The sequence below is a fragment of the Haliaeetus albicilla genome, chromosome 5 (genome assembly GCF_947461875.1).
Source record: "Haliaeetus albicilla chromosome 5, bHalAlb1.1, whole genome shotgun sequence".
In the NCBI taxonomy this organism is placed as follows: domain Eukaryota; kingdom Metazoa; phylum Chordata; class Aves; order Accipitriformes; family Accipitridae; genus Haliaeetus; species Haliaeetus albicilla.
Genome location: NC_091487.1, coordinates 36,673,828 through 36,691,533, shown reverse-complemented (window position 1 = coordinate 36,691,533; position 17,706 = coordinate 36,673,828). Strand labels below are relative to the sequence as shown.

The following is a 17,706-nucleotide window of genomic DNA, read 5'->3' as shown; positions in this document are numbered from 1 at the left end:
AGGCTACCACGTCTCTCTCCAGAGAATTGAAGCAGACAAGAAATTCAGCAGCCACTCATATTTTGGAAGCAACAGGTCAGGAGTTCTTTGTCTTTTTTCTCCTTGTTCTCAGTGCGATAAAATAAAATATAGAGGACTGTCCTCAAAAGTTTAGTGACAGAAAAATAGGAAAAAGAACTTCATAGAACAGGACTCTTCATCCTCAGGGAAAGGGGATGTAAAGATTAATTCTGTATACCTGCAGGACCCCGTAAATATACTTCTCGTGGATATCTAGCACTCCTAATATAGCACCTGGCTTTGCTAAAGGGCTCATGAAACAAAGTGCTGCTGTAAGTAAAGACCGAGCAACTAGTCTTAACTGCTCTTATTTTTAGCAGCATGTTCCAGCAGTTGATACAGTGCCATGTTGTGCTGGTTTTGGCTGAGGTAGAGTTAATTTTCTTCATAGTAGCTGGTATGGGGCTATGTTTTGGATTTGTGCTGGAACCAGTGTTGATAACACAGGGATGTTTTCGTTACTGCTGAGCAGTGCTTACACAGAGCCAAGGCCTTTTCTGCTCCTCACCCCACCCCACCAGTGAGTAGGCTGGAGGTGCACAAGAAGTTGGGAGGGGACACAGCTGGGACAGCTGACCCCAACTGACCCAAGGGGTATTCCAGACCATCTGACATCATTCACAGCATATAAAGCTGGGGGAAGAAGAAGGAAGGGGGGGACATTCAGAAGGATGCCGTTTGTCTTCCCAAGTAACCATTATGTGTGATGGAGCCCTGCTTTCCTGGAGATGGCTGAACACCTGCCTGCCCATGGGAAGTGGTGAAAGAATTCCATGTTTTGCTTTGCTTGCATACATGGCTCTTTCTTTACCTATTAAACTGTCTTTATCTTAACCCAACAGTTTTCTCACTTTTCTCATTCTCTCCCCTATCTCGAGGGGGAGTAAGTGAGCAGCTGTGTGGGGCTTAGTTGCCAGCTGGGGTTAAACTACAACACACATCAGCTTTTTGATCACACTAGCAGTCTCAGTCTAGAAGAGATATTAACAGATATTCATCTGCCCCTGCAGATAGCCATCATGCTCTTCTTTTCACATGAAAGAAAGAAATAGGGGGTAGGCCTGGCTGGGGATGATTGAAATCCCTCAAAGAGTGTTTTGCCTTCTGGCTGCATCAAGGGCAGCATGGCTGTGTCTACACTTACAGAAGTCTTCAGTGAAGCCTTCAGAATCAGATTTGCCAGCTGTCCATGCTACCTAACTGCTGAAGTGCCTTCGGGTGGACGAGCTGTTACACCTGGGGTGAAAGCTCAGGTGCATCCCCTCAGCATAGTTTTAATGTAAAGAGTGTAGAGCTGTCTTGCTTTGAAGCCTAATTTGACGTAACATATCTGTCATCCACAGAAGTATTACAAAACATGAATAAAACTAGAGCACAAAGGTGTAAATATAAATGTCTTTGTTGGTTTATTGTTCTTTGTATGTAACAAGCTTTATTGTACAACTTAGACAACTTTAAAATGGAAAATGGTTAAAAATGTTTACAAAAAAGCATGTTCTTAGAAAATTATGCTAGCAAAAACATTGGGAGGAGGGAAGCAAAAAAATCTTCAGTTCAGTGTGCAAACATTTTATAAAAATAGAAATACTAACTCTACAGGTAGCATTTCATGATAAATTATTTAAATAGCGTATCTACACAATTATGTGATTAACTATTACAATGGCAATGAGAAAAATAATTTATAAAAATACAAGCAATGGTATACAAGATGACAGGAAAAAATATAACACAACATTAGAAATTGTATTTGACATTTTTTTTTCCAATGCCATTTCCTTACTGGGAATACATTTTCTGCAGAGAAATTTTGACTATGTACAGCATTAACTTTTTAGTACTACAGTAGCTTTAAAGTTTGTTAGACATTTGAACTCTGCTTAATCCAAAGGTTTTTTTCTCAGTCACACAACAATGAGGTAATATTTGTACGTAAAACTTTCACTGTGTTCATTTCTTCTTTTTTGAAAAGACAAGGAAAGATGATAGGTATAAGGATGCTGCTCCTTCTGTTGGGGAAAACAGTCTTTTAATGTACACCAAGCCCTCTCCCTCTTTTGCAAGGAGCATCCTGAAATTCTGTCTAGTCCGTGGAGAATTCCTTCTGTTGTAGCTGCACATCACTAATTACAGTAATTAGTGTGCAGCGGCACTAATAGCCAGTTGGAATGGTTACTGATTGCAGTCATTGTGCCTCTCTGCCATCTCCTCAGGGCAAGTACTCTAGTTTTGTGTCAGGCCCACTGACCAGTGCTAAAGCACTGCAGACATTTCCCAGCACTAAATAACCACTAAGATGGTAAATGGCATTCCCTCATCTCTAGCACAGGAACTGCTACCAGCTAAAGGGACTTGAGTTTTAGCACAACAGTTGCCTGCCAGGCTACCAACTGCCTTGCACAAAGAAAGGAAAAGCCAACATTGAGCTCAGACTGAGAAAAACAAACATCCCATTCCTCACCCTGCCACTTTTCCCTGTGCCTCAAAGCCATTATGGGAAAACTGCTCTTTGTAACAAATACATCACCACTATCTGTTCCAGACAAGATTTTTTTTTCCCCTCAACTAAAACCCCTCTAGTTTCAATATAGAACAGAGTTAATAAATAATCTGTATTTACAATCTTACAGTCGTGAAGACTTGTAACAATGATTAGGTGGATAGTCTTGACGCATTTCTTGTTGTTTTAATCAATAATCTCAGTCATTATAACATCAAGGATAGGTAAAAATAAATATTTTGCAATTTCAGTATTTATATCTACAGGCCCCTTCCCCTTCCCTCCAAAGAAGTGAGGGGTTTAAAGCATCTCTGGCATGTAGAAAAGGAATGTTTTCATTACTATTATTTTTGTGCCTTTTTAACCATAAAAGGTAAAGCACGTGCTGGTTTCCTGAAGGACAGCACAGTGCTAGCTGAGATGGTGGTGCTTTCTGGCACCATATCTGAAAGAAAACATTTAAAGGTAAGAAAGATCTGCATCTAATCAGGAAAAAACAGAATCTAATTGTAAAACCCAGTTCTCCCAAAGCTGGTGTGATCCAGTGTGCCAGTTATCTGCTTTCCCCCTCCCACCACGGAAATCAGCTTTAGAATATCTGTTTTGTCCTGTGTAATAGAGCAGCTGATCTAGCTCACCACAAATAGAGTAAAAAGGCTGTGTGTTCCTCTGAAAGATATGACATAAAATGATGATCATTTCTCCAAGCTAAGTGGATGTAAACCAAGGTAGCACAGCCCTCATTAAAAAAAATTCCTCTCCCCTATAAAGAAAAGAAGACTTGGAGTTCACCCTCCCACCCAAAAACCCTTTTTCCCCACACAATGAAAGGTCTTCAGTTTAAGTAGTCCACAGCACATCCAAAGATGTTCTTTTTACAAAATGCTACTCCATGGGACCTCCAGTTAGAGGCAGTGACACTGCACTGTGATAAACAGCAAACAAATGTCTTTCCTACTGAAAGAAGTGTGCTTGTTCAGTGAAGACAATTCTCATTTGCAAGACACATTTGTTTCCTTCCACTTCAGCAGAGGTCAGATACCAAGTATATTCTCGCTTTCATTCTCTCAAAAGCATTCTCTTGAGGCAGATCATGTGTTTTGAGTCCACATTTATGCAGAAAGAAGAAAGGAAGGAATAATATAATGGTCCCAGGATTCGTAAGGCTAAACGTTTCAGAAGGTGCAATACCAGCATTTTTAAATAGTCTCTGGATCCAATAACCTTGTGATTATGGATCTGTGAAAAAAAATAAGATATTTAAATATTTGTGTATTATGCTTGATTACATCTAAGACATTAATCCTTAGAGACATTTGTAAAGAACATATTGTTAGAGAAAACTGAAAGTGCTTATGTGCTTTCTTGAGTTAGACTTCAGAATCTAGTCTATGTAACCATTACATAATGAAGTCACAATTTAAGATGACTAGGGCACCTGGAACTAGTCATATTCACTTATCTCCACTGAACTGCAAGAGTGCAATATATGGACAACCTACTTTGCTTGCTTTTAAGCAAATCAGGTTTTTACATGTCAGGCACTACTCTTGCTTGCTAAAATCAATATTTTGCATTTTCACCTTGGACTTTGTCAGCTGTATTGATTCATTCTAGTCAGCATTTTAAAAGGAGATTCAAGACATATTTCATATCTGGAACTTAACATGGATTTCTGATACTTTGAAATAACAGGATAGAAATATACTTAGATTTTTTACATTTAAACTTTTTACTGTAAGGAGTTCATCCAGAAGATGCCCTGTTTCTGCCTGCAGAACTCACTTTAGATCAAGTCATGAAAGATCCATGGGTGATCTTTCCCTTGTAGCTCTTATTTCTTGACCCCTTCTGTTTTTCTTGGGAGCAGTTTTCTTGAACCAATTCATTTATATAGGATCTCTTAAATACAATGTCTTCCTTACCTCTGCATTCATATTTAAGATCCGAGAAGAACACCATTTCTTGAGAGAAGACAAATAATCCTAGCCGACCACCAGCATAGGTTTTGTCATAGATCGGTCCTGAGTCTGCCATGATTTTCTTCCCTTCATACATTACAACCCTACAAAGAGGCAATAGGTCAGCCATCTATGACAAGCTGCTGTTAGGTTCATCTTTACAGTCATCTGCCTTCCTTGTGATAATTACTTAAGAGAAGAGGATGATGCTTACCTGATGTAACCAGTCTTTGGTCTATGGCTGAGGCGCCATCTGTATGCAGTGAAATCTTTCCAGCCTATGTGACGAGGGTCATGCCACAGAGTTCTCACCTACAAAAGAGTATTTTTTTTATTAACCAAAGGCCTGAGATAACATAGCCATTATTTTGACATGAGGGTGCCTTGATGATCATCATTATGACTAGTAAAGGCTTAAAGTCAGTCATTAGGCTCTGTAATGGATTCCTTTGAAATCAACTGCATTTAAATTTACTTTTAAATATGTTAATAGGAAACTACTCCACAATTCCAGAAACAGTTGATTCACTGCTGCTGGAAAGCCCATCTGCAGCATACAGTCCTGTTAATTTTTTTACAATGTTTTGCATGATTGGGGATAATTACAAGATTATTGATTGGTCTTTGTCAAGAATGCTATGCCATTCTGATCAGCACATACAGACCCCCTGCGTCTAGCTTGTTGGAAGAACAGCCTGCCTTACAGTGCAGAAGAGTAGGTTATTAAAGCACCACTCTTACCTGGCCAGGAGTGTTTCCTGTGTGCCACAGAGCATTACGAAGGTGTTCTCCTGGACCAGTGGTGGAATTCACAACTTTGATGGAGAGACCTGAGTAGCCTTGAGCTTTGGTTGGTGTGGAGTCCCAGTAAGACTGGGTGATCTGCTTCCACATGACAACATAGAAACGACTGCTAGATTGGTAGCCAAATACAAAGCCTGCATAATCATCATCCCTTTCTGTATTGATGAAGAAGGTGCCACTGAAGTCCACAGCATTGAATTCATCAAAACCTATGGGGGCATTAAAGAAGAAAGTTTTAGGCGCTGCTCTTCTGCAGTTCTTAAACAACTCCTTAATAGTTTCTCAAGTTCTTCCCCCCCCCACCCCCCCAAAAACAAACAAACAAATGAACAACAACAGTGTAATGCCTGCTAAGAGTTAAAATTTTCCCCTTACCAACTGCAAGGCCAGGGTCACAGTTGACCGTCTGAACCAGTTCTTTACCCTGGTGACGAACAACCCAGTTTGGATCATTTTGGGATGTTCCTTTGGGATCCAGGGGAATCATCTGAAATCTTCGGAAATCAGTCTCACTAATGTCCACATTTTCAGGGCAGATATCGTCAATGTCTGGCACGCTGTCTTGGTCAAAGTCATCTTTGCAAGCATCTCCACGTCCATCACCTGCAGGTGACAAGTCATTTCACCATTATGTGACCATTGCTGTTTGCTTCCAAGTCTTGCAACTTGGAGTTGAAATCTTAATTGCAGATCTCTAACTGCCCAGGTGGCTAACACACTATAGAAGCCACAACAGCTACTGTTTAAATGCCCTTTCCCTCCAGTTTGATAGCAACTTATTCCTAATTTGGATACATGGTCATTTTTACACTGCTGCTTACTCCTGAGGAGCACTATAACAGCAGTACAAACATTCTGTCTTTTTGTTACTTGGAAGTTTTGTCCAACCTTAAATAGTGTGAAAAAATATAGCGTCAATCTATTGGAAGATACTCTTAAAGTGTTACTGTGGTATTGGCCATCTTACCATCAGAATCAGCTTGGTCAGGGTTGGCAACCAATCTGCAGTTATCTTTGTCATCAGGGATACCATCATTGTCATCATCATGGTCACAGGCATCACCTTTTCCATCCTTGTCATGGTCAGCTTGATTGGCATTGGGCACATAGGGGCAGTTATCAAGATTATTTTGATGGCCATCTTCATCTATGTCCTGGTTGTTGTCACACTGATCACCTATGCGGTCAGAATCGGTGTCTTCCTAAGAAAGGGAAAAAAAGAAATGTTTAGGGGACAAGTACATGCAGTAGCCTCACAGATTGTCACTAGAGTTACTTTTCAGAAAATACCTAGCAGCTGTTTGAACTGTGAGGGCATGTTATTTGATAAAGGCACCATTTGACAGATTAATAAGAATGATTTGTGACAAGTCAAATTTAAGCTGTAACTTGTTCAAATAATTTCTACAGTACACAACACTATTTGTTTAGAATAGCAGTCTTCTGTATAAATAGTGCAAATCCCCTACCTGGTCAGGATTGTGTTCCAGTGGACAGTTATCGCACTGATCTCCAACACCATCCAAGTCTGTATCCCTCTGGTCTACATTGTAGACATATTGGCAGTTGTCCATTTCATTAAGGACCCCTGCAAAATTAAGGAGAGTGCATTCATGTTAAGTCAGACATCTAAATGCTGCAGAGAACTATATAAAGCCACTGCACACTTCTTGATATATTTTTCAAAGCATTTTGAGCAGCATTTGAAAGCTTTGAAACTTGACTCATCACTAGCTCTGCCACACACTTCTGTTCCTACTGCCTGCAAGAGTAGAGTTAGAATCTAACTGTGCCAAAATATGTATATCTCAAAGCAAATTTCCATTAGCCATGACTTACTTCAGTAGTCTTTATGTCCTGAAACCACCAGAAGAACTTTTGTGTGTTCAGGGATAAATTTTGGTAGGAAATCAGTGGTACATTTGGTACCTTAGATGATTTTCTAATCACAGATTGATCAAAAGGAGTGATTAGAGGCCACTTACCATCTCCGTCAATATCCACTGCACATGCATCTCCTTCTCCATTGTTGTCAGTGTCGGTTTGATCAGGGTTGTGATTGTAAGGGCAGTTATCACAGCGGTCACCAACATCATCCCTGTCATAGTCATACTGCTGTGGGTTGTAGATGAATGGACAGTTGTCCTGCAAGAGCAAGAAAGAAGTCAAGCTTTAAAAAGAGTCAAATTAAAGCTTTAACCAGATTCTGCTTATATTTGTACTGCTATACAAAAGGAGAAACAAAAGGCAGGGAAACAGTTAAAACTGCAATGCTTCTATCTCAAAACACCCTGTCACTTGCATGAGTGTAGGAATGGCTGAATAAAAAAATGAAGATTCACTTCCAAAGCTCAGCCAGCTGCAGAAAGTTTGTTTCCATAGTTATGCATCTCTAAAGGTTTCTAGGGTAGCTGTCAGTGCCAGCAATGTCCTATGGTCCTCTCAAGATTAAGGTCAGAAGCTAGACCCCAGCCTTAGGAAGGGGAATGGGAAAGCTACATTCTCAAAGGCTGTTCTTTTGTGTTGTCTTACCCGGTCATCAGGAATACTATCATCATCATCATCATTGTCACAGGCATCACCAATCCCATCCTTATCATAGTCTTCCTGCCCTGAGTTTGGCAGATTAGGGCAGTTATCCTAGAAAGGAGAAAGTACAGATGCGTTTACTCCTGGCATGACTACAATAGTGATTTTAGCACATAAAATCTAATCATTAGGCAAAATCATAATACCTCAGTCAGGTAGGTGTTATCTTAACTGTAATTCTCTTTATTTTAGCTAGTTGCTACTGTGAGGATAAGTCTTAGAAAGCCATAGTTCAAATAACTTTTAAAACAAGGATTTAGCTGCTTTTGAGAATCTTGCCCTCTTTTTCTTCCCTTGGAGACAGATACCTGTCAGAGCAAAGCTGATATAGGTATAGCCTAAACTAGAGTCTTCCTAGAAGATTCATAACAAACTTTTATAATTGTGTCAGGCTTCATTTTTTCCCCCATATTGCAGGAATATCTAAACCAACAAGAGCCTCCTAGCAATACCTTGACAATGGTATCCTTACATAGAGGGGTATTTTACCGGTTTTATTTGCAGAGAGGATAGTTTAATAGCTCTAACTAGAGTCTTACTTTATACCTCACACCTAACATATTTTGTGTATTTCTCAGACAGGCAGGCTATTATAACAGTAGATGGGAAAACAGGATAAACTTACCTTTTTACAGTGGTAAGTGGCATTGGCAACACAAACAAGGTTCTCATTTGGCCATCCATCCAAGTCAGTATCTTCTCCACAGATTATGCCATTGCCAGCATAGCCTGGTTTACATTCACAGCGATACATGGGGTCACTGAAGTGGCCAAGGTAATTGCATTTGGCATTCTTGTTGCAGTCATGTGTTCCATCTGTGCATGGATTACGTGGCTTGCAGACCTAGAAGACAACACAAATTAAATCCACTGGAAACATCTTTTTATCCCTCATTTTTCCCCAGAGATTCAAATAAAACATGGAGAATGCATGCTTGTTATGATCAGCTATCCTTCAATCAGAAAAAAAAAGCTTTATACATTACTTTCTTCCACTCCAACTCCAGTAGCAGTTTTAGCACTAATCTTTTTTTTGTTCAAACCTTATTTATTTTCAAATAGAACCAAGCACTAAAATATCTCCAAGGTGCGTATTCATAGAATCATAGAATCGTTTAGGTTGGAAAAGACCTTCAAGATCACAGAGTCCAACCATCATCCATGCCCACTAAACCATGTTCTGGAGTACCTCGTCTACATGCTTTTTGAATACCTCCAGGGATGGCAACTCAACCACTTTCCTGGGCAGCCTGTTCCAATGTCTGACAACCCTCCCAGTAAAGAAGCTTTTCCTAATATCCAACCTAAAGCTCCCTTGCCGCAACTTGAGGCCATTTCCTCTTGTCCTATCTCCAGCCACCTGACAGAAGAGACCAACACCCACCTCACTACAACCCCCCTTCAGGTAGTTGTAGACTGATAATGTCTCCCCTCAGCCTCCTTTTCACCATACTAAACAGCCCCAGCTCCTTCAGCTGCTCCTCATAAGACTTGTGCTCCAGGCCCCTCACCAACTTGGTTGCCCTTCTCTGAACACGCTCCAGCACCTCAATATCTTTCCTGTAGTGAGGGGCCCAAAACTGAACACAGTACTCGAGGTGCGGCCTCACCAGTGCTGAGTACAGGGGAACAATCACCTCCCTGCTCCTGCTGGCCACACTATTTCTGATACTGGCCAGGATGCCATTGGCATGAGTGAATACTCATTAAATTACTCTAAAATTATGTATAACATCAGAACCCTCCATGGCTGAGGACACCAATTTTTGAAAGTCATTTTGAACTTCAGTAGAAACTGCTTAATCCTTCTCTCTGTTCACAGAGGATGGCATTTTATTAAATGTACCAAGTCCTTCTTCCCTGAAACGCATAGCTGCTTTCTGTTGTTTACAAAACAACATGTGAGATTTCATAACCCAGAACAGTTCTCAAGTTGACAATACCTGTTTGTTAGCCATGGCATCCTCAACACTGCGACCAAATGGCTGTGTCCCAGTGAAACGTGGTGGACAAGGCAGACAGTTGTACCCAGGTTCAGTATTCTCACACCTGTGCACTCCATTGAAGACAAAGCAAGCATCAGGAACCTCTTTGCACTGAAAGACAAGTTTGAGATAGAGAAGAACAATAATTAGCATTATAAAACACCAGGATTTTATTCTTCCTTCCCATTTTCTTTCACTCCCTTTTTGAGGAGCAAACTCTAGTCTTCTTACCTCATCAATGTCTTGGCAGTGGACACCATCACCATGGTAGCCAGCAGGACAGGCACCACACTTCCAGGAACCATCAGGGGAGCTGGTACATGTAGTCCCCGCAAAGCAGGGATTAGACAGACACCCATCTGAGAAACAAATGAGAAAGTGTTAAGATGAGGGACACTTACCATGCTTCTGCAATACTGTATTTGGCTGATAAGCTGGTTTAAAACTCTAGCACTTGTGTTCTACAGACTTATGTCAAATTTTTTAATCAGTATTTTCAGTATTGTCCACAACCTTCAGATGTTTATGGGAAAACAGATACTCACCAATTGGACAGTCCTGTTTGTTGCAGACCTGAGTCCCTCTAGCTTCACCTACGCAAGTCTTCCCACCATACTGAGGCTCAGGATTATTGCAGAGACGACTACGTTTTTGAAGTCCTCCTCCACATGTCACTGTGCAAGCATCCCATGGAGACCACGGTCCCCAGTTGCCATTAACTAAAGGGAGATAGAAGACATGCATAGCTTTAAATTCAGTGGTACACCTAGTTTCTACCTGACTAAGGACAATTACTTTTATAGTGACAGCACTTCAGCCATCAGTGACAGAATTAATGGACTCCATGGAAGAGCCATAGAAAACAGTTTACTTTCATCTAAACAGCTTGGTTTCATCTGAAACTAACCTGTGAGGTTTTACCTAGCCCACCTCTAAACTTAAAGAGAGAAGATTGCTATATAATCTAGTTCTAGTAATCTACACAGGAAGTTCATTTTTAAAGCTACTGAACAGTAGTTACTATCTGGACACACTTACTTGGGCAAGGATCTTTCTGGCAGGATTTGTTTTCTCTTGCCTCACCCTCACAAGGTTTGCCATTCAGCTGTGGTACTGGAGAGTTGCAGAGACGAATTCTTGTGATGATGCCCGTGCCACAAGTGACAGAACATGATGACCATGGTGACCAGTGACTCCAGCCACCATCCTGTTTAACTAGAAGAGGGAGATGTCTCTTGTTAATGGTTTCTGAAGAACAGACTTCAGCTGCACAACACCTAGGACATAGCCAGTACCAGAACTGTACCAAAGACTCCATATATATTGGATAGCCTCAGCACCGTCCCAGATCAAGTTGTTTTGTCACTAGAGAAATTGCATAACTAATCTGGCCTCAAATTTTGTCCTGGGAGCAGTGCCCAAACATGCTTATTTGCTGCATTAACTACCCGCTCCCTTTACCCAATTAATTTAAGTCCTTAAAGCTAGAAGCCAATGCTCCATCCCAGTGACAATGCTACATGGCATCTTTGCTGTTAACATTAAGCCAATAAAAGCAGCCTGTCTTTTATTACCAGTGTGAGTAGATTAAGTACTTACATCTCTTATCGCACTCCTGAAGGTGGCAAGTCCGAGTCTGTACAGAAGACCCTTCACAGCGGTTATTGAGACTGTCACAGGATCGCCCTCTCTGCTGAATCCCATTCCCACAGGTCACAGAACATGAAGTCCATTCAGACCAAGGAGACCATCCATCATCTGCATAGTCGCTAGCTGCAGAGGGATACAGCTCTGTTACAGCTCTGAGTAAGACTCCAGGTATGTGTTTTTCCATAGTCTTTTCTTCCACCCATCTCTCCACAAAAAAAGGACACAACTGTCCTCAAAAGCCACATGCATCTTCCTTTCTTGTACAAGATAAAGGCCATGAACTCAAATGTTTCAGTGCTCACATGCATTGCTCAAGTGATTAACCTCAAAGAGGCATCATGCTAACCTTACTCCAGTGGTGCAAGGTTATATCCAGTTGCAGTATACTTAAAAGCAGCATGTGTCTAGCTAGATGAAGCCAACTGCTATAGAAGTGTGAAGGTATTAAGTACTTACGCCAGCACCGGGGGCAGCACTCCCCATCAGGCACAGTGGCATTGGAACAAGGCATGAGAGGACAGGACACTTTCCGGCATATAGTGGCAGAGTTCTATAAAGAATTGAGAGAACTGCAATAAGCAAGTTGAATATAAACAATGTCTGGAGTCTGGTTAAGTGATAAAGAGATCTTTTCTGCAGCACTTAAAGGACTCAATAGCACATCTAAAGCAGAGACCCTTGTGTTTAGAGCTAATGCCACACTGGTATTTAGTCAAACTTCATCTCGTTCCCATTCTCACCCATTATTTTTCAGCCAAGAGCAGAAGTATTTTGGTTTTGCAGAGGTTGATCAAGACTAGCTACCAGATGCTGGCTAGAGTAACAGACTATCACGTGATACTCAAGTGTAAGGTCAGACTTCAAGGGAATGAAATAAGAATGAGAAGCCAACTTTCTTTTCAGTTAATATGGATTTAAGCTGATTATATGGTAAAGATAAAATGAGTTTAGTGGACTCTGCTCAAGAACCATGAAATCTATAACTTATACTTAGAGGTCTTTGATCTTTAAGCCAAGTGGGCAGGGTAAGGACACCCACCTCCAATCTCAATGGGAGCTAAAGAGCAGCCTGTAGTTTTGCTTCTTGAAGGTAGCAGCTTGGTCAGAAGAATGCTCTCATGATTACTATTTTAATCTCCCCAAGCAAATGGCTACAGTAAAGCAATTACAGCCAACATTGAGTAAGAGGGTTGGTAGGAAAGAGGCAAATGCAGAAGTCAGTATCATTTGCTGACTACAAGACAAAAGATGTAGAGGCCTATTGAAGCAGATGCAGAACTTGGTGAGATGCCTTGGATTGCACATGTACAAATACTCAGCCTTTTGTTTCTAAACTGTGGCAGGCAAGTTAACCCACTTTTTGGTAGACTGGTACTCCAAGATGCTTTTGCTAAGGTATACTTACAGTTAAAGGGAGCAAGCAAAGAGTTTCTTTAAACTCTGAAACTATGTTTTGGTGTACTTTTACAACATTCTGCAGAAGCTGAACACCAAGCATAAATATCTTGCAAGGTGATCCTGGGGTTTAAACCACTAAACTGAAGTATGGAAGGGATTGCTGTTCCATATAATCTGTAACAGCTAACAGGACACAGCTAGAAGCATTTGTTAAAGAAAAAAACCCGTAAGTTTAAGAGCCTTTACTGAGTACTAGAATGTCTTTCCCTACTAAGCCAGCAGGAGGTTCAGTGAGGACAGAAGGTGGATCTAAAGCATTCCAGGGAGCAAAGCTGACAGTACTATCAACTTGTTCCGTTGATGCTGACTTTTAGTTTACTCATGGACTTACATAAAGAATACAGGCATTCCCCAAATTAAGGAACTAGAAGTGTGTCAACAGCTATATCAGAGTGACATTTCATATAGTTTTCTAAAATACTGCTGTTGTAACACTGTATGAAAGCTGCCTTTATACCAGGGATTTAGTAGGATGAAATAAACTGAATAATTCTCTGGCTACTGTAGTATGCCCAGTTCTGTGTAGGATTTGCTTTCTAACAAAAATGTCGGTTTAGAAATAGCTGTTAATTTCAACTCATGAATTTATGTACAGAGGATTTATGAATGTGAGGAATCTTACCTGGCAGGTACATTCAGTGCAGCTGTCAATAGTCCACTCCTCTTTATTTTTGTGCAAGATTCCATTATGAATGCATACTCCAGGAGTGATCTGGACCACTTTGGCAATGAGTTCGTTTTCTTCAGTCTTGGGGGAGGCAGGGAAGTGAAGCAGAGAGAAGGTATTTAGAAGTTAATACAGAAAACAGCCTTCTCCACAAAAGTCATAAAGTTACTACTGTTTATCCAAGCTCTCAAAGGGCAGGTTATAATTCATTCACTAAGTGCCAGTTAATGAAAGGTACCATGAATTTAACCAACACTCACCACTTTGCGAACTCTGTCTTGAAGTGTTGTAACCATGGACCGGAGCCCTTGCAGTTCCACAAACATATTTGTTAGCTCATCACAGGAAAAACCACAGACTGCTTGGATGTCCTTTGTTTTATGACCAATATAATTAGTGCGGATAGCTGGGCTGGAACCATTGATGGGGTTGTCCAAAGTAATGATCGCACTAGTGGCTAACAAACAAAAAACACACGTAAGGTAAATGCATTTTTTACCATGTGCATTTATCATTCCAGGGTAACACCTGCTAAACAGCTGCCACCAGGTTCATTAGGGTGCCTGCAGAAATATAATCTTATTTCTTATGCAACATGGATTTGCATGTCAGCGTACTTCTGAGTTCTGTTTCAACTTGTCTTTCCAACGTAATGAGGAATCTTATTTTTAATAGGTCATTGGATTCAGAAGATTGCAAACTTACAGCTGGAGCAGCCTTTGTTCCTCAGGATAGTTTCCAGAGTGGTTCCAAACACAAACCGCACATTCTGCAGCAGTCCCTGTGGGCAGAGGAAGAATTACAGCTACTTGCAGCGACTGCAAGGGAAAGTACAACTTCTGTGGAGAGAGCCTGTAGGCACTGAAGGTGACGCAAGATCATTACGAGTAATTTCATGACAGACAGATGGCAAAGTGAAGTATGTTGCTTTATTCTCCTTAATGATAACAAGCCCTGCTTCCTAACATTCTCATCGTTGACCACAAGGACCTGGCAACTCTTCAGGCAGGAAGGAAAAAACCCCACAAATTTCTGAATCTCACATAAGAAGCTGAGCGACGAAGCTACAACTACCTGTTTGGAAGCTTCAGTGCTTTCTTATTGCTGCAGCAAGTCCTATCCCCGCAAATCTAATGCTTCACCCTTCAAACTCCATTGTTAAAGTTTAGTAGATTTAGAGGTCATCCATATCAGGTGTACACAAACTAGTCAGTGGTGGAACCCTTTCTCCCTATTAGCCAAGTCTTTGTAGCTATTTAGGCTGGTTAAGTAGCTAATGCACCTTCAAGACCAATAACTGAAAATACTAGGCAAAAACATAAGTGGAAGTCTTACCTGGAAGTTGTCATTGACTCCCCCTTTGGCAATACGGAGCCTGGCACTGCTGGCCAGGTCCCTAGTGAAGATGTTCTGGATGGGGATGTCCAGTTCAGCATTCTCCATTTTCTCACACCCCACATACAGCTGAGCCCGGTCCTCCTGCACAAACAGGGTGATATTCTTCCAGTGTCCTGTAGCTAGCAAGGCATCCTCTACTGACACTAATTGCTGCTTGCCATCACCAGAAAGGCTCAGGTCCAGGGTGCCTGCCTTGCCATTTGATACTAGACTGAAGACATGACCAGAGCCATCTTTCTGTTCCACGGACAGCAGTGTGCCTCTACTCTTCTTGGCTTGCCGGAGAGTGGCCAGGAGGATGAAGCCCTTCTCAGCATGGATGGCATCTAGTAAGTCTTGAAACTTGGAGTCAGGGACAGCAGGGATGCGACTGGCATCTTCAATGCGGTAAGCAGGGCTGGAGGATTCTGGTCCCTTCACCAGGTGCACCCCGGGTGCCCGGCGCCCAGCTCCCTTCCGAATGAAGCCGATGAGTTCAAAGAGATCGAAGACACTGTTATCATCGCTCCTAGACTCTGCAGAGAGATCAGAACAAGCATCATGAGCAAGGGACAAGAAGAGGCTGAGTAGGTACGTATCTCCCAGGGTTGCTTAACACAGTGGCTCGTGGCACATATTGTGCCAGGTACAGCACCTCATGCAAGAGCACAGACAGTAGCTCTGATAGTACGGCAGTCCCACGCGGAGCTGCTGCTCAGCAGTGCGTGTGCGTTCTTGTACAGGAGCCAGTCGGCCCAGGAATGCCAGGTACCTGCTGACTGACACACAGAGGTAGCAGCTGTTCTGGCACCTCATTAGACTCTAGCAGAGGAGAAACACACAGCAGAAGCCCAGACTGCAGTATTCCTATGCTAGGATGCAGCAAAGTCAGCTTGCTTAGTCTGGCTGGCAGATAACGAGCCCAATAGCAGCTTCTCTATAGCACCATGACAGCAGCTACTGCCCCATTCCTTCTTCAGGCAGTTCCTACATCACGTTCCCCCTCTCCTCTGCCCAGTGCAGAGGTGGACAAGCCACACGCTCAAGTCCCGGAGTCTCTGCAGGTTACAGAGATTCCCACACCAGAGAAAGTTTCCTGTTCCCGACTAGCTGATGCTCAGGTTAAGAAGTTTCCGTTCATCGCTCTCCCGAGCACGGTTTCAGCTGCCTGCAGAGACACCAAGAAGTGGCGGGTTTTTCGGTTCCCCCCTCCCACCTCCTCCCTGACGGCTCCGCGTACCAGCGCCGACCAGCTCTTACCTGCAGTGCGCCTGGCCTCCGAGCCGCCGAGCGTGAGGAGGAGGAGGAGGAAGAGAACCGCCGTCGGCCCCATGGCAGAGGTCTTGCCTCTGAACCAGCCTGCGGGCAGGCACAAGGAAGGAGGTCACCGCGCTGCCGTCGCACCCAGGTCCCACGGCCCAGCGGCTCCCCAGAGGCGGGGAGGCTGCGGGGACGGGGCAGGTGCCCCCCGCTGCCGCCGCCCTCGGAGGGGACAGCGAGCGCGGCGGGAGCCGCTTCAGCACTTACCTCCGGGGAGAGCGATCCGGGCGGGCGGCTCCGGCCTCCCGCACCTCCGGGGACCGGCGACTAGTATCCTCGGGCAGCCCTCGACTGTCCCGGCTAGGGAGGGCGGGCGAACAGCGGCGCCTCGTCGGGGCGAGCGGAGCGGCGGGTCCCGGGCGAGGAGGAGGAGGAGGCGGCGGGCGGCGGGATCGGCGCTGCCGGGACTCTGCGGGCGCCGGGCGCCGCGCGCGCCTTTAAAGGGTGGCTCGCATTCCTGGGCGCGCGGCGGGCCAATCAGCGGCGGCGGGGCAGGAAGCGGGAGGCGGGAGCCCGGTGGCTCCGCGGCCAGAGACAACTTTCCACAGGGGCCGGGGGGGCGGGGACGGGCCCGCCGCCGCTGCTGCTCCCGCCGCCGCCGCCGGCCGGGGGAGCGGCCGGGAGGCGCCGCGCCCTGCCGCGCCACTTGGGGGCGCCCCGCGAGCTCGTACGGCTCTCGTCCTTCAGGGCCGGCCGGGCGCGACGCCGCCGGCTCCCCGTCGCCTTGTCCGCCAGCAGCGGGGAGCCGCGGCGAGGCCGTCGGGGGCCCTCGTCCCCCCGAACCTGTGGTGAACCGCGTCCGGCACCCGATCCCCGCCGCTGCGCGCCTGTCCCGCTGGCCGCCCGGCGCCCCGTCCCGGTCCCGTCCCGTCCCGCCGCTGCCCTCCGGCCCCTCGGGTCCCGGCCGCTCGCACTGCCCTCAGCCCCGCGCCGAGGGCTGAGCGTGTCCTGGCCTGGCGGTGCCCGCCAGCCAGCCGTCGCTGAAGGAGGGCCGCCTGAGGGGGCGCAGCCCGCCGCAGGTGCCCGCCGGCGGCCCGGCTGGGCCGTGGGGCAGAGGTGTGCCTGAGCGCCGCTGCCTCCGGCTGTTTTGAGCCACTCGAGGAAAGCGGTCTTCACTTCGTTAACTTAATTCGCTTAACGGGGAGCTTCTCTTCCTGCCCACTGGTCGCAAAACGCAGCACACGGGACAGCGGGTCCGCAGAAGCGGGGGGAACGTAAATTCTCCTTCGCTCTTTCTGCCCACCCTTGGAAAGGACGCGGGCCAGGCCGTGTGGGGGCAGCGAGGGCAACGATGGCGGGGGAGGAAGGCAGGCCGGAGGGACGGGGGAGCCTGGC

The 17,706-nt window shown here is 44.7% G+C and overlaps 1 protein-coding gene across 1 annotated transcript; it reads right to left on the bottom strand.

Moving 5' to 3' along the window:
- Positions 1–1,443: 1,443 nt before the first annotated feature.
- On the bottom strand, positions 1,444–16,771 carry THBS1 (thrombospondin 1). The gene is made up of 22 exons (XM_069784136.1): positions 16,579–16,771; positions 16,312–16,410; positions 15,010–15,587; positions 14,380–14,455; positions 13,935–14,131; positions 13,630–13,755; positions 12,006–12,099; positions 11,499–11,672; positions 10,938–11,114; positions 10,445–10,618; positions 10,131–10,258; positions 9,858–10,010; positions 8,540–8,758; positions 7,858–7,965; positions 7,311–7,470; positions 6,795–6,913; positions 6,293–6,527; positions 5,701–5,928; positions 5,263–5,534; positions 4,736–4,833; positions 4,486–4,625; positions 1,444–3,799 (listed from the first exon to the last, which is right to left on the bottom strand). The coding sequence occupies exons 2-22, from the start codon at positions 16,382–16,384 to the stop codon at positions 3,792–3,794; spliced, it is 3,537 nt and encodes a 1,178-aa protein (XP_069640237.1). The 5' UTR covers positions 16,385–16,410; positions 16,579–16,771; the 3' UTR covers positions 1,444–3,791.
- Between the last annotated feature and the right edge of the window lie 935 nt (positions 16,772–17,706).